This window comes from Corapipo altera, unplaced genomic scaffold (assembly GCF_003945725.1).
Source record: "Corapipo altera isolate COAL_440 unplaced genomic scaffold, ASM394572v1 49, whole genome shotgun sequence".
NCBI classification, from domain to species: Eukaryota; Metazoa; Chordata; class Aves; order Passeriformes; family Pipridae; genus Corapipo; species Corapipo altera.
Genome location: NW_020884879.1, coordinates 12,421,763 through 12,439,390, shown reverse-complemented (window position 1 = coordinate 12,439,390; position 17,628 = coordinate 12,421,763). Strand labels below are relative to the sequence as shown.

At 38.0% G+C, this 17,628-nt stretch overlaps 1 protein-coding gene across 3 annotated transcripts in view; it reads right to left on the bottom strand.

The window, feature by feature from the left end:
• The window catches only part of CLVS1 (clavesin 1), a 103,050-nt gene that overhangs the window by 60,300 nt on the left and 25,122 nt on the right, over nt 1–17,628 (bottom strand). For all 3 annotated transcript variants that reach the window (XM_027638651.1, XM_027638649.1, XM_027638650.1), the window contains one exon: nt 8,406–8,580. In XM_027638651.1, coding sequence (XP_027494452.1) covers nt 8,406–8,580 — 175 coding nt within the window. The remainder of the gene's footprint in view (nt 1–8,405; nt 8,581–17,628) is intronic.

The following is a 17,628-nucleotide window of genomic DNA, read 5'->3' as shown; positions in this document are numbered from 1 at the left end:
GAGCCCTCTCCTGCACTGACCTGAGCTGCTGGTTCTTCCATAGCAGCAGTCAGGGACACACAGCCAGTTCCACAGGTGTAAGGGGGCAACTGATCTTATATTGTCACAGTTGTTTTCCCAGGGAACATGAATTTCAGTCCTGCAGTTGTTAGTGAAGAATATGAGTCCTCTCCTAGAGAGAACAAAGTTCTTATCTACTTGTGCTCAGGGGATAATCCATGCCACATGTCTCAGTGTAGAGTCATATCAGAGTGACAACTCCTCCTCTTGCTCTGACTCCATCTCCCTATCCACATGTACCTCCATTGCCATCCCAAACAAAATAGTACCTACTCTGCTGGCACATAGCTCACTGAAATGTCACTACTTCTGTATCTTTCTGATTTAGTTTTGTATATGCAAGCCCCTTTATACTTTTGCATAATCACTCTATATATTTCTCACAGCAAGAAGTTATCTATAGTAAACACACTCTTCAGGATACATTCACTCAGTCTCCATGCTAAAAAGAAAAAAGCTTTCGGAGTTGTCAGAGAAGTTAAACAAATATCACAGATGCATCACTCCTGAAATTCTATGAAATTAATGAGGACAGGGATAACGTAAATTAATGTAAGTACATTAGACAATGTTCATATTTTATGAGAGGAAGAAAGGTTCGACATACAACATGATCTATTTCTGTATATATTGGTGGGAAGGTTCAAGCATGACTGGTGTTAGCTCTAGCTGCCTTTTTACTGTCTACCAGTAAAAACACAGCTACCTTCTGTTCTAAGCAGACTTAATGAAATAAACTTTCACATTTCCTTGCCAGGACTGAAAGAATATTTTCTTCCTTTCTAATGCTTATCAGAAAACTGATGAGATCTTTAATAAAGCATAATAACTGGCATTAAAAAGGACTTTCCGCTTAAAATATCTGCATTGCAGCTTATCCTTTACTCGCAGCCAAAAGCCCCAAAGCATTCAACTGGTAAACATGGTAGGGCTGATCAATTCTACTAAGTGGTTAATTCCAGTTTTCAAGTGACAAATGTGAGTCTACAGCCTACTATGCTTTTCTTTTTCTTGTTGCAGTCAACTCCCTAGAGATGACAAGCACACAGTGACAATAGGTCTTCTTTTGCAGAGAGCAAAACCTGTTTATCTACCTTTTTTAATATAAAACCAGTCAATCCCCCTTCTAGTGTCCTATAATTTCAAAGGCACCCTCACTGACAGCTCAGAGAGTACTCACTCTACATATCACAACAGCTGCTGGAGACAGATAGCATGAGCGTTTCTAGAATGATTCAAACTGACCTTCTTTCAATGGATACTAAAAGCTCATTGTTAGCTGTAACTTCATGTTCAGCCATCCAACACATGCCTCTAATATGAAGCACATTGTAATACTGAGGAAGGTAACTAGGTAAACAGATTTGGGAACTTTTGAGGTAGCCTTTAATGAAATAAAAAGGTATGTTTTTTATGTGTACATATTGCTAATTATTTCATTCAAATACCTGTGTAAATATGCAGACTGACATCTCATATGAGCAGGGGACTTGAAATCAAGAAAGTTTTTTTGCTACATATGTTCAGGAAGCAGAATATCTAATTGCATCCTACGACATCTGCTAAATTCTGTTCTGTAGCCATTTTTCCAGCCACTGAGGATCGTTAGAAATTGAAGCTTTCTCTTTTTAGAAACAGTTCAACCATTCTTAGTAGGAAGAGGTCTATATTTTCTTCACAGACAAGATTTGTATGTCCCCTTCTGTAGGTTAACCCACATTTATATAGCTCATCTTGCCTCTATGAACATAAGCCTGTATACTAGTAGGTCTTCCAGAGTTATTAGCAGGGACTCTTGTTTGGGAAGTTACAACATGCCTTTTGGATACATCAACATACTGTGATTATGACACAGGAACATCCTGCTTTTATATTCTGAGGAAGTTACCTGTCCTCTGGTAGGACACAACTAAAGGACCAGTTATCCATCTTCAAGGCCCCAGCCTAGAATAATCCCTTTTCTTCAGTTTCCCAATCCTGGGAATGATAATGACAAGGCTTTTGCACAAAATCCAAAACCTAAATATTTCCTTAATTTTTTAAAGTCTTTAAATTCTGGATACAAAAAGAAAAAACAGTCTACCTTCAAGTAGGTTTCTTTCTAGCAGGGGAAGGGAAAGAAGACTGATTCTCAGCTCTCACAGTTCAGCATTATTCTGCAGATGTGCACAGAGCCCCAGCCAGTTACACTGTCCCAGCAACTGGTCTCAGCTCTGTGCTCACTCTTATCTTCCAGATTTTCAACATGAAAAACTGAGGATCAGCCAAACAATCTAATCTTTTGAATCTGCAGTTAGTTGCCCAGAGATAAACAGCTTTAGAATCTACATTGAGGGGCTTTTTGTATTTGGTACTAAGGTTTTTTTGGCTTGTCCTTGTCCAAACCAGTGTATACATGTGCCTATAAATGGTTTTACTTGCCTGTCTTATGTCGCTGAGGATTTTATCTGTTCTGACTTTGATAGGCAATGACAGAGAGCTCTGTCTTTCTGTTAATTGGACCAGTTATATATACCAGTTGAGACATGATAGCATCATAGGATACTTATAGCATAGGCAGACTCATCCCCATGCTACAGATTTCTGCAGAAAGGCTGAGCAAGAATAAGACTTTTTAGAGTGTTCTTCAGTTTGTGACAATGTGGATTCTCACTGACTTTAAATTTTCAAGTAACAGCAGTATTATGTTCAGAAACTTTACAGAAAAACTAGTTGCATCTTGTACTTACTATGCAAGACATCTTATAGCCTACATCCTTCACCTGACTCATAAAGAGTTCAACTGGAAGTACTTAATCAGTCAAAGAGATCATGTTTACCTTGGGTTTCAGAGTACAAATGTGTTTAAACAAGAAAAGAGTCAGTTCCTTGCTCCAGGGTCTGAGCTGGTGAAGGAAACATCAAGTTTGCAGAGCAGAGAGTTTGATAAAGTGTCCAGATGCATGAGGGCTGCCTGGGCTCTGTTCACATGCCCAGTTTGACCATAACAAATATTGGATTATACTCACTAACCCAGGTCAAGCTGACCTGAAATATTGTTTCATTACTTCAGCTTGATTTCAAATTTCGAAAAGCAAGAGATTCTAACCATGGAGAGAGAAATCATGTGCTTCTTACCACTCATAATGAAATTGAATATTAAATATTTTGATTTCCAGATGAAAATTATTGAAACAAACAGATTTCCAGATTTTTTTCTAGATAAATTTGGAAACATATTTCACCATAGTAATTCTGTTGCAAAAACATTGTTCCAGAAAAAAAAAAGGGTTTTCATTTGAAAATTTTATCAAGTCTAAAAGCTCATATTTTTTACTAAGATTTGGAAAAACAAGCATACAAAAAAATTACACCTTTGACATAATATTGAATTGCATTTTTTCCTTCAAGCTCTACATTCTAATTTGAATTTTGAGCATATTTTGTGTTATAGCTCCTCCTTCTGAAGCACAAAATGAAAAATATTTGATTGTATAAGATAGTGTCAAAAGGTAAGTGATTTGCTGCTACAATTTAACTGACAGTAAGTTTCTCGATCCCACATAATTACGGTAGGAGGAAATTTTATAAAAAGATTTTTTAGACCTATTGCTCATATTAAAGATGAAAAAGCTTTGTACATTTCTAAACAGGCTGAGTTTTCTATAATCTGGCATTTCATTCCAGATTTTGAAGTGAGATAATCTCTGGTAATGTCTAAACAAACCTGTTACCTTGATTATCTGACTTCATCTGAACATTAGAACTATTCTGGACAAATGTATCTTGAACAATTTCCTAAGATAAGCATATTCAAGTTTCCCTTATTTGAAGATTTTTTTCAGATTTTTTTTCTATACCGGTATCTGATTAATGTGTTCTTAAGTCAAGCATTGTTGATTTCCTTTAATTTTTCTCTCCTCCCAGAAATACCAGCTTCAAATTTTTGCTGGCTTATGATAAACTGAAGATAATTTAAGAAAAAAAAATGTAATGGATCTCCTAATGTACTTTGTTGGTCAAATCTTCTGTCAAGCTACTACTAGTGAAAATCTGGGGACAAATTCCTGTTTGCAGATCTTGGTTGTTCCCTGTTGTTACTGCTATTTGCTGTAATGACTGTGACATCTGAATCAAAACCTTATTGAACTCTAAAGAGCACTCCTGCAGTGATTCATCATTGTCACAAAGTAGGCATAGAGTTTCTTTTTTGAGTCACTGTCATCACATATGAGTAGAACTGCATGTGACAGAACTATCAGAGAAAGAAAGAATACAGGAAATAACCATTCACCCTACTTGTTGTTTCAGTTCCTTGAGACAGCCTTGGGGCAAGTTAGTCTTTATGTGAGGCAGTACTAGGTACACTGGATTGCAAACCTGATCTTCAGGTCAGTTTTGAATCCAGCTGGCTGATTTGTGCCATAGGCCACTCAGTTGGGTCTTAGTAGACCATGGCCTTCTGGTTTAGTTTTCACCAAAGAAATGGCAGGTGAGGTCAGACCTGCTGTTTTGAAGGTTTTGGAATATTTCTGGCTGCTGTTAGAGAAGCTGTTGCATTTCAATTCAGAGTACTAGCTGACGGAATTTCTAAATTGCTATGTGCATGCATGTGCACAAACTGCAGTGCATAGCTGTGGTGTTGGAGAAATCAGAAGCAAACAGTCTTTATACTCACTAGTAGAAGCACCCTAAAATCAAAAGTCCTGTCTGGAGGCAAAGTAACTACATCCTCAGAGCAGAAACCAACAACTATTAAACAATTAAAAAAAAAAAAGGCTGGACTTCACAGGACACACACAGTGTAACACTTTCCATGATTATTAGAGGTCTCCAAATGAAGTGGTTAGTAGCAAACATCCTGCATACTAAGAATTGACCACTTCTTATGTGCTATACCTGCTTCATGATTGCAAATGGACTTCTTACCTTTGCTATTGAACTCTGATGCTTCTAAACCGCTACACAAAATAACAAAAGATTAGTCTCTGGTTAACTTAAGCCATAATTAAATTTTGTCTACTATCACAGGATAATTATAAGCTCAGCATGACACACAGAGAACTATAATTTCACAGATGAAGAAAACAGGGAGAAAAATATACTGTGAAGGAGAAAAGCTGTTCACATTAAAAGAATAAGGATTAGAAGTCAAAATTCACCAAGTTGTTGGTAAAATAGATTGGTTTTGCACACATCTTTTCCCCCACCTTTCCATCCACATGACAATCTTGTGTTCAACGTGTTAAAACTCAAAAGATGAGTAAGGTCTAGGAAGGAGCATGGCATGAGCTCAAAGCATACAGTAGCAATTGTCTTGTGATAAAACATCAAAACTTGTTAATCAGAGAGGATTTAGGCACTAAGAACACATTCATCCCTGCACTGCTGTGACATAATGAGAATTAGCATACTGTACAAACACTTGTTTAGCATCTGAACTACTGCAGTTTAAAGTGGAGACATAAGGCTGTTTTTAGGTCATAAAATAACATAATTGAGAAACAGAGTAGGTGCCCTGTTGAGTTATAATGAACTGTCTGTGTAATGCAATACATACAGAAATCCATACAGAACAAGGAGTAGTATTGAGCAAAATGTGCATTCAGACGTGTGATGATGTCAATCCTACTTCATCTTTTTAAGTATTTACAGAGTTTACAGTATTTGGAACTGATCAGTTGGTGTAATAGCAATATATTAATTTCTGCAGCCAAGTTCATTAGATTTGACTAGTGTTTGTTTTACAACACAAGATGAATTAACATATGCATCTGTGTAATGCTTGTTGTCTGCACTTAATGATAATACATTGCAACAGCAACTTGAGGAAAAATACATTAAATACAAACATACACACACAAAAGTGACAGTATATTAATTGGTTGAAAGCAACCTGAAAATAAGAAAAAACCCAGTTGCGTAAATTATTAAATACTATTTATTTTTAAGCAATTCTATATCAGAATGAAGTGGTCTGAGACTCTGAATGAGACAAGAATTTAAGAAACTATGGGAAAATGGTTCAGTGATGGCATTAAAATTACCATTACATAGAGAGAGGCTAAAAGTTCCTGGCCCAGATACCCACATATGAACATAGGGGTTCAATTCCAGTAGAAATTGTAAGAGAGAATTATTTTCTTTTCATCCACTTAGACTTACACAGGACTTAAAGTAACCCAAAATTTCTTTTTATAAAGGAGGACTGAGACAGCCATTTTATCTGCCTGTCTGAGGATCTGTACACACCCAGTGCCTTACCTGTGGGAAATAAATGGGAACTGAAACAATCTCAATTTTTTCCAGGCATCATCAGCTCATGAGAGCAGGACCTGACTTTTTTACTGGCCTCCAATGCAACTCATTTTGTGACACTTTTTCTGTATGTAAGTCTCATCTCCACTTCAACTACATTTTACACTAGGATAGCAGTAGTTCGTTTAAAATAATATTAGAACAAAGTCTCAATGAAAATACTTCAACAGCAGTAGTTAGAGCCAAAAAACCCCAAAACTAAAAGGTTCCCACCATCACTGTTTGCTAAGTATGTGCTTTATGAGCATGAATGACTTGCTTCTAAGCCTAGTAAATTGGAGTGCAGCATTCACAACTCCTACAACTCATCAAGCCAGTGGTTAGTTAAGTCTAGGACATGTTATCCCAGTTCGTACTTTTAAAGAGAGTTATATTTCTAGTAATCACAGAAAAGACAACAGTAACTTAACTTTAAATAAAAAATGAAATACCCACACAGACATGAGAAAGGCAACCTCCTTAAACTGCCCAGTACAGGATATAAGGCTAATGACACAGTCTTAAGATCAGCTTTGGTACTCCCAGGCTTCGGTACTTCCCGAAACATATTGTTGCCAACAACTGCAAATAAACTGTAGGCAAGCAACCTGGCAGTGCCATGGCCAGAAATCAGACAGGGTGGAGGCTGGATTGGACTCCTACCAAATAGATGGAAAAGCAAAATTTGGGCAGGCACAAGGACAACTTGCTAGAATTTGATTTTCTTGTGGATGTCACTTGGCTTTATCTTCCTTCTGATTGGAGGGGTTGTTTTGAACCAGAGAATGAAGTGATAGTATCAACAGGAAAAGATAAGGTATTGTCCTAAGGACTAATTGCACAGCTTGACTTTCTAATTTGTTAGAATAGATAAAAATTCCTCACAAAGGGGAACACAGGCTTAAAACTGATGGCAGATTTTTCTCCCTCATTTTTGAATAATAACATGAAGTAGAGACAATCATTATCTAATTGTAGACTATTTGTTAGTCAAAAAATTAGTTGAACAAACTGTTCTTTCTATTACATAAGTTAAAGTTAAAATAAACATATGCACCCCATGGAAAATTATTGTTAAGGTATTTATGACTGCAGGATATCTAGTAAGTACTAAAAATAAAATGAAAACTCTATAACTTATAATCTCTCTTTTTAAATATGTAGCTACATGATGTATGTGGTCCTTGGGCAACCTGGTATAAGATTGTGGTCAGCCCTGCTTTGTGCAGGGGGTCGGATAAAGTGATCTCCAGAGCTCCTTATAACCTAAATAGTCCTTGACTTCTATCAAATGCCCTCAATTAATAAGGTTATGTCAGACTACTTTTAGACCTAAAAATCAATCTCAGGTCTAACAGCAGGAATGGGCTCAGACTTTAGTGGAAAGGACAGAAGTCCTTTCTGAGCACCACAGTTTATTCTCATCCTCAGGTTGCCTCATCTTCATGTTGCTCCTTACTACCTAACCCTGTAACAGCACACGGTTTAAGCTTGCTCCTATTTATCTGCAAGCACCAAGTGGATGTGCAGCCCCTGAACAGTCTGAACCATAATGTAACACGATCCTGTGTGACAAATAAAGGCAGTCAGAATGAGGGCACAACAGGGAGCCTGTCCTCCCTCTTCTTTATTTCCCTCCAACTCAAACGCATCCACGTGAACACAACAGCACTCTTCCATCTGCTCAGGGAGCTGCTCTCTTCTCCTACCACCCTCCCTCTGCACACATATGCGCTTGCATGTGGACTGCACACTCCAGAAGGCAGACACCACTGGATTTTAATCCCCCCCCCAATTCTCTGATGGATTAAACCTCAAATCTCTAACCCTCCTTCTTTTAATGCTGCATTAAGTAACACACATATTGGTTACACTGATTTACGGCTGAAATAGAAGTGAAAGACAGACAAAATGAGATGTCTGAAAATCAATCTATGCTGCAAGTAGATGAGACATCAAAGCATTCTGGATTATTTTCTATACCCTTCACTTTGCCCAGTGCCTGATGAAGCAAAAATGACTGTCTGTAGCGATAAAAGTTGCAAGTACATGTGTTACCCTCCGCTTACCTGTAACCCTTCAATGGCCAGTTTGAGGATAGATGGTGTAAGCTTGGAGGCTTGCTTGAAAGAGAAGTTGCTCCAGTCTATAATTAGAATGAAGCCATTTATCTGAAGCTCCTGATCTTCGATGAGGACTTCTAAGGAAAGTAGAATAGCCCGAAGGATATCTATGAAGGAGTTCCTAAAGCCAAAGTAGAAAAAAAAAATCAATGGTTGCAGTTATCTTCAAACCTCAAGATACTCAGCTTTGCTGTGGATGTGGCATGAGCGAGGTACATGGATTCATTCTGGCAGAATTCTTCTAAAAAGAGAGTTGTTTCAGAGATGTCATTAAAGAGCTCCTGCTCTAAAACTCACATTTCCCTCTTCAGTGTGATAAATCTTGCTCACTGGTGGACAAAATAAACACGGAATGAGATCTTCTCAATTCTTCTGGCATTCCTTACAATAGATTTTAGTTAAGCTACATTGGTAAACTATTTGTCTGTGGCGAAATGAAACAGATTCAAGCTATCAGTTTAAACTCTTGCTCGTTTGGATATACTTTACCATTTTTCCTTGTTCGTCTCCCTTCTTTTCAGAAAAGGGAATAAATGAGTACAACAAAAGTATAAAAGACACGGTTACAACTAGGTTCTGTGTCTTCCTGTTTGAGTGGAGGGAATAATCCAAGGCTTTGCACAATAAAGTTTGACTGTTGCCTTATTTCTGCAAACCAAATGCAACATGAAAAATGATTGCACCCACTTAAAATGGGAACTCTTTATTAATTATCAGCTACAATAAGTTGGCCACAAGGCTTCCCTCAGCTCTGGGAGAATAATTAAAAACCTTGGAGGCGCTGAAGGATATAGCAAGTAATGGAGAAGAAAATGTTGAAATGTTTTCTTCAATGTCCAAGTCTGTACTGGGAAGCCTGGGCCACTTTCTACTTCTGCCTCATGCATTTTACAAAACAGTTGGACACTTTAATGACTTAGTCCATATTTTCACCTGAGTAAGGTGAATCAGGCGGTTCTCCTCATCTGTCCTTCCCATTAAGATGATTTACAGGAATAGATTCTTTTAAAGAGCAAGAAATAAAGAAAACTTCAGAAATTACAGCTTAACCTTGTCTAAAATGAAATTGTAACATACTGCTAGTGCAATCCGCTTTACCTCTGCATAATTCTCAAGTTTTGATGAGGCCTGAGGCGTCTTACAGGGAAGGTTCACACCATGTTCTCCCATGGAGATTTTAATTTAGTCCTTTTCTGCTGTTTTCTTTACTTTAAAACAAGTCCTCTAAGTCTTCAAGAGCGTTGCTTCAAATTCTGCTTGAGATAAAAAACCTATGTGCAGTTGAAACAAACTTCTGTGCCATCAAGACCTCTACCCCTGAATAGCATCAACATATGGTAAATTTCTATCAGAAGAAAAAGGTGAAGTGTTTTCTTACTCTTTTCTCTTAGTATGTTTTGAGTGGAAATGTACGTTCTTTCTCTAAAGACCTGGTTCCTTGAAAAAGCTGCTTCTGAACTCTGCCTTTCTGTAAAAGTTAGAAGTTTCTCTGAAGTATAATTGCTGAGACAATAAATAGAGCTTCGAGATATTTAATTTTGTTGCTGCTGGGTACCAAATCACCCCTCCCTCATTTACAGTTACAGGACAACCTTGATCTTTTCAAATCCTGTGGGGAAGTTGTGCTAAACAGAAAAATTGAGAAAGTATTTCCTTAGCAATGTAAGGTGAAGGTCTACTGATTGGACTGCCACTTGACATTTATTTTTAGTCTAAATTTATTTTGAAAAACTCTGATATACTACCTATTGCCCAGCTGAAACAAATGATGTCTTTCAAGCAGCATCATCAGATGACTATACTCTCAAAGGTGAAAAATCAAATATACCACTGGACCTATCTACTTAATATATCCTACACTACTCTGGCATCCCTCTTCAAGGTGGTCAGCCTTCCATAAGAACTGTCCCATGGAAGCTCCCAGAGATGTGCAGTAGCTCCAAAAGCATGCTCACACACATGCCAGCCTTCTTTGCACTCCTATGTTATCAGTGCAGAATAATATCATCATCCATGGATGGGCTCTCTGGCTAGACTGGGGAAGATGGAATAATCCTGACTTCAATTTAACTATAATCCTAACTTCTATTTAGGTTGTGACCCTTAGAATGACCTGGATGTTTGTTATTACCAAAGGTGTGAAAACAGAGCCACATTGTGATAAGATTTCATTCTCCATTTGTGGGAAGAAATTTTCTTAAGAGTACATTCAAACTTATATTTATGATCCTGCTACGTCTAATGTTTTTAAAGCCTGCATAATTATTTCAGTAGGGCTATCTGGGAACGGTACATACAAAGCATCTTCTGTAATCCACTTTAAGTAACAATTAAATATATGAGTGCAAAATCTTACCCTTGGACTCTATACTGAGAAATCCCAGTCTTTGTTTGTGTGCCTACATAAATGGCCAGTTTATCAAGCAATTACTCATCTGTACTTCCCTGTACTTTCAGGACAAATTATTTACCTGGAAGATATGGCACCCAGTTTTCTTAGTTTGTAATTAATCTGTCTCTCTCCCTGCCTATAACCCTCCCTTCTCTATTTATTTGCAGTTTTAAGACATCATGTAGGAAATAACTCACTGTGAACACAAAGCTGGTTTTCAGATGAGTACAGGGAGACATGAAAGCAGCATACAAGTCCTCCAGGTGGTTTATTTGCAGACACACTGTTTTGTGAATGCAGAGTCTGGATAGAAATCAGACAGAGTGCCACTTGAGGCTGAAGCCCTCTGCTCCCTAATCTTTGGGCTTTGAGACAAATCATTCAGCTATGTGACTGATTTGCATCCAAATAATTTTCTATGCATGAACACAGAACCACTTGCTTTAGTTTTTGTTCCTTTGCTTAATGTTCCCTTCCCTCCTTCAATCCCCTTCCTCACCAGTTTAACCCTCTCACACAGAAAAAAAAGTGAAATAAACTTCTATTACACAAAAGGAAATGTGTAAGGTCCTATAAGGATTCAGCATGGAGCTTACTGAAGTGAGCCACTAATGAGCTACGAAACATTTGTACAAAGCTCAGAAAGACAAAAAGGAGGAGGGAGGGAGAGTGCCTATCTGCCTTGGCTGAATGGGAAGGTACCACAAAAGAGGCTCTTCAAATACCCTTTGGAAGATGGGAAGTTAGCCCAACAGAAGCTAGTGGTGAGGAACAATAATGTAAAACAAAAATGAAGATGGTTTAGCTGAGGGATTTGGTGGGGAGATTAGCCAAAGGCATAACACGAAAACAAATAAGAAGAAATTACTTAATTATAAGAGGTGTAAGCAGGCTGTGAGAGAACCAAAAGGCTCAGTGGAGTACCAGGGTGCAATGGGAACAATTAAAGAGGATAAAGACATTGAAGGAAAATTAAATGATCTATTTGCATGTATCTACCACCAGTCATTTTGAAGAGATACATGAATAATAAAGTTGAGGGATGGTTGGAAAATAAGGGGTCAAATAAGACACGCTGAAAGAAAGTGATACATTTTGGAGCAGATAGTTTCAGTAAAGGCTTTTGACATTACTCTTTCTGAATAGTTAAGCACAAGGTCTGTTTTATGCATGCTAGTGAAATTAATTGGATTATTCAGACAGTTAAAAATATGAAGGTACAGAAGTAATGGCAGCTGAAGCCATTAAGATTGTCTGGTAGTAAGCAAAAACAAACTGTCACTGCAAATACCAACTGTCCCACAAGACAGCAGGCTAACAAATTTTGGACCACTGCCGTTATCTTGGCAGTTGCAGACAACTCATCTGAACATCCCTAAGTTAGTATGCAGTAAGAGCCTCTCTTCTCTAATACTTAGAAGTTGGACAAAGCTCAATAACATTTAGTGAACTGCAAACATGGCATAGATACAAATCAGGTAAGAGACCACATCTTGCTTTGTTCCCTTCCCACACAAAAAATCACCAACAGAGAGCAAAAATACACGCAGAGTTTCTAAGTGGGGAGAGCTGGCACTGCCCTGCAAGGAGGATTCCTACTGTGAGTAAAGTACAGAAGAGGAAGCAGAAAGAAGGACTCAAAAAACATCTTCAGATTGCCCAAAATTATTTGAGCTAATCAGAGCTCAAGAAGCTGGCTGCATTTCGAGTTCTGCATTCAGTTTTGGTCCCTCACTATAAGAAGGCCGTTAAGGTGCTGGAGCATGTCCAGAGAAAGAGAACAGAGCTGGTGAAGGGGCTGGAGCACAAGTCTTGTGGGGAATGGCTGAAGGAACTGGGTGTGTTTAGCCTGGAGCGAAGGAGGTTCAGGTAAGACCTTATTGCTCTCTACAACCTGCCTGAAAGAAGGTTGTGGCAAGGTAGGAGTCAGTCTCTTCTCCCATGTAAGAAGTGATAGAACAAGAGGAAATGGCCTTAATTTGTTCCAGGGGAGGTTTAGACTAGATATTATGAAAAATCTTTTCACTGAAAGGGTTACCAAGCACTGGAAAAGGCTTCACAGAGAAGTGGTTGGGTCACTGTCCCTAAAGGCATGTAAAGATGTGTAGATGTGGCACTTAGGGACATGATTTAGTGGTGCACTTGACAGTCCTTGGTTAATGGTTGGACTCGATGATCTTAAAGGTCTTTCCCAAACCTAAATGATTCTATTATTCTATGAAAAGCTTAGAAAGAGAGACATGAGCAACACAGCAGATCAATGCAGGTGGAGGAGGGAGAACCCAGGAAGAAATATTTCTAATTGTTCCCACACACAGCCAAGGTATGCTATTAATGAAAAAACCCTTGGAATCCAGTCAGCACTGGTTTTTGAACAAAAGAAAATCCCAACTTTCATTAATGTGTTCTTGGAAAAACATTTGGGTTTTTTTAATGTATGCATTTATTTCAGAAGATTAAACCTCATCTCTGCTGAAATAAGTACTGGGGATTCATGTCTTGATTCAAACTTATGATCATGAGTAACTACCCTGACTCTTTGGTATCACAGGGAAATGGCAACCTCTGTAAGACCTGACCTTCACATCTTATGACCTTCTGGTGAGGAAAGGACCCTCATATGAACCATGCACAATGCAGGGTAGCCCTTGGCTAAAGAATCACCAGTAAGTTCAAAATGAAGAATCGTGAATAAACATGGTGACATACTCGACTACTCCTGCATTGGAGAGGACGAACAGTTGAACAGAGGAGCTCACAGATGACTCATGCGCTGAAAAAGGCTTGTTTGTCTCATCTGCCTAAGGTCTGAATAGTGCATATATGTGCAGAAACTAGCAAGGCTTGTCCGCAATTCACAGAGGAAATGAGTTGCATTCATAGAACATATTCACAAAAAATATTTTGACCTGCTATGGGTGACTTCCTTCATAGAAAAATTCAAAGCCATTTAAACTTGTTATCTGCAAAAAATATTAAAAATTCTCCAGTATGTACACTGGAAAAATTATTGCACAATAATGCAAGGACTTTTTCTTATTTTGTAGGGTACCAACCCCTTCTTTGTCATACCCAAGTTAAATCACATTTTTTTTTATTTCTCTGTCAAACCAAAATACATGCAGAGAAAACTCCTTCTAAGTAAAACATGGGTTACATTAAGTTAATGTCAGAGCTCCAGATTAGTCTTCTATCACATCAAGTGTAGCTATCTTTAGTTGTTCCAGTAAGTCAGCTTCAAACAGGCATCTCTCCTGTTTTGTAATGAAAAGACAGCAAGTTTTTCCCCACAGCATCTGTGTCATTCTATAAATAAAATTCACAAGCAACTTTACATCCAGGACAACAGACTGGATAGATAAGTGTACTGATTTTTTTCTTCAGAAGTACTTAGTCCAATAATGCTTTGGATACAAAGCATAGCATAGATTGAGACCTGAACTGTATTTAATGTTAGAAATGCATGGCTTAGTTTAAAACTGAACAAAGGCCATCCACATACAGATATCTCTCTGGCTTTGAATTCCTGCTTGGAATGAGCTGGAAACCTCTGTCATTTCCAGTGAAGGGGAAATGTACAAACCTGAAGAAAAAAACTGCATCAGTTTTCTTTTATTGTGCAAAAATTGCCTCTCAATGACTATCTAAAAGATATAAAAATTTTCTCCTTGTTATGTTCCTGAAGAAGGTTCTTCCATATAAAAGTATTATGAGGGTTTATTTTGCTGTCACTTTCCACTTCAATTGAACTCCATAGCAACCAATAGCCCACGAATTATACACTCCACAGTCAAGCCTGTGTTACAAATCTCCTCCTACTCACACTCATTCATATTGTGAGCACCCTTACTAAATGAATACTTTTTCCCTGATGTTAATGTGACTGAGCAAGGACCCTTTCTTATGTGTAATTTGGCTGTCAGGGACCTTTGCAACCCCTGTTCTTGGGAAGGGAGGGTGCAGGTGCTGGGACTTTTCATACCCTTGGACCAACTTCCACCACAGACCTACAGGGGAAGGAGAAGGTGGCATCTGTTCTCCCCTTTGCCTCAGCTCAAAGAAGTGTCATAGCATCTAGCAGGGGATCAGTCCAATTTTTTCAGTCCTGAGAGTTCAAAAAAAATCCCTCCCAGAGCCCTCAGAAACTTGACCCCAAATGGAGAAGGCAACTGATTGCAAACCATCACAGCACAAGATCAGTGACACCCCAGACATCAGGCTAATGTTCTGGCTGGCCTCCCATGAGCAGTGTAGATCTCTGCTTAGCAACCTGCTGCTAAGACAAAAGGCTGGAATTCAATCTCAGATGCAATAGGGCTATTCATCTTGCTGTGGTTTTGTTTTGTTCCTTCAGGAGTTAAGTATTTCTGAGATACACACTGCTGGTTTTCTCACCTTTTTACTACCCAGAGCAAACTCCTCATGCTTGCACACTGTGGAAATTTCTCTACTGAGAAGGAGTAAATGACAATCACAGTCAATGTGTTAAGATATTTGGAAATTATTAAACGACCTATGCTATAACCTCTAAGTGCAATCAATAAATCAGTTTGACAAAGCCACTGCCATAATTTGCCTCACTAGTTCCAAATGCAATGTCCCTTGTGAGTAGCACGGGGAAGATGGGCAAACAGTTCATTCCAGCATGAGCACAGTCAGGGAGTCTCTGGTAGTTTCAGGTTAGTGGTCTCCACTGTTTGAAATTTAGGAGATGCCACGTGGGAACAGACTGTCACAGCTCAGGGTACTGTTTAAAAGGTAGCTTTTATCTCCTATTGTGATCTCGCCGGTGTTGTGATACTGTTCCCTCAAAGCACAGCTGTAGTAATAATGAGGAAAATGGATAGCTTGTACATGAATGGCTATAGTTAGAAGCATTAAGATTGATGAGTTCTGTTGTTTACTTTATTCTGTCTGATTGCATAGCCTTTTCTTATTCCCTCTTGGCACTGCAATCCATCCTTGCATCACGCTAAGCTATTTGCTCAATTTCTTGCACCATTGCATTGCACAAGTTAATTTTTCATTACAGAAAGGGGAAGGATTTTCCTTTGAACATTATGATGCTACTGTTTAATCACTGAAAGCAATTATACAGCTCTTTTGCTTTGTTATTGGAAGGTACAAATGGTACCACTGTGTCAGTCTCCCTGGTATCATATTTTCCCTATGTGATTCCACTATGTTTCCTCTAGCTGTATCTCCACTGCACCTTCAACATCTTTCCATTTGAAATAGCCCTGAACTTTTTGTTCTCTCCTGTAGTAATCACTTCACTTGTTCGTAACTAGAATGAATTCCTTTCATTGCTCTTCTTTTTTTTATCAGACAGTCATATTTTTTACATCCTCTTCTTTTTGAAATAATACAGTGTAAAGTGAATTTCTTATTCAAGGTGAGTTTGGAATGTCATCATACATAAAATAATATGTTATCTTTTCCTATTTTTTCTCCATCTCATTCCTAATGCAGCCTAACACTTAATTAACTTTTCTGACCACCACTGCACAATAAGTACACTTCTTAACTGTGCTGTCCATAATGACCTGATGTTTTTCTTAAAAGGTTAAAAGTAATTGAAAATCTAGATGAAAGTGCACAGAGTTAAGAAAGGATAAATGATCTGCATACAAGATGTGGTCATGTATTAAAATCAAACATGTTCTTAGACTTCTTTGCACAATAATGCTGCTCTTCTAGGTCATTCTAGAGTTTTCCACAATTTTTGCTAATCCTCACTAACCTACACAATATTCCATTTACTTTTTGTCGCACCACTGTTTACCTCACCTGTGTCTGCCAAAAGAAAATTACTACTGGGCATTATAATAACATAATTTTGTCACAAATCCTATTCTCTGCCTAAAGTATCAGGAGCCCTTTTATGTGCAAGGCTGTTCGGCTGTATATTTATTAACTTTTCTTAAAATACAAAGTTCACAGGAAGATTTTTTATTAGGTAACTAAATGTCATATTTACATATTTTACTCTAAAGAATTCCCATGAATTATCTATTTGTCCCTTTGCTTGCAAACAGTCATTTTTACAGCAGATCCCAATGATGGCTAAATCAAACAATAAAGTTAAAATCAAATAACTGCTCACCAATGCATATATTCTGAGAGACCTGTGTTTAGAATGACAAAAGTCATATTATTGCTTGACGATGTTTAAACAGCACCTGGTTACTCGTGTAGCAGTCATCAATCCAGAAAGCTTTGAAAAATTGTGATTTAATTATAATAATGTCGAGGAGGATACAAAAATGATGATGTTACGAAAAAGCCTGAAGAGGCTCAGTGGTCCTTATGCCTGTCTGGTGGAGGGCATATTAGGGTTTTGCTAGAAGAGAAGAGTGGACTGATGAAGCCATGTGGGATGTCATCATCCAAGGTAAACAATCAGAGCTGAATCTCTTCAGAGATCTTCAGTAAAAGGTTACCAAAACATGACAAGAAGTGGCAAAAATAGAAATGCAAGTATATCTTAGTAAATGTCTAAACTGGCTGTTAAATTGGGCAAAGAGCATATACCTGTACTTATGCCTGTACTTAAATATGGGCAGGAAAAGTAGCAGACATTAAAAATATGTACAGGAGTGATGTCAATCACAAAAAGGTTTATAAATTGTTTTAGTTGGAGGCCTTCAGAGCCCATAAATTCAGACAGGAAAATACTCTTATATTTCTTATAAGCAAATGAAAAAATGTGTCAAGGATTATATATCAAAGAGGTTTCCCACTGGAACAATAGGCAATTTGGATATAGTTGACCAG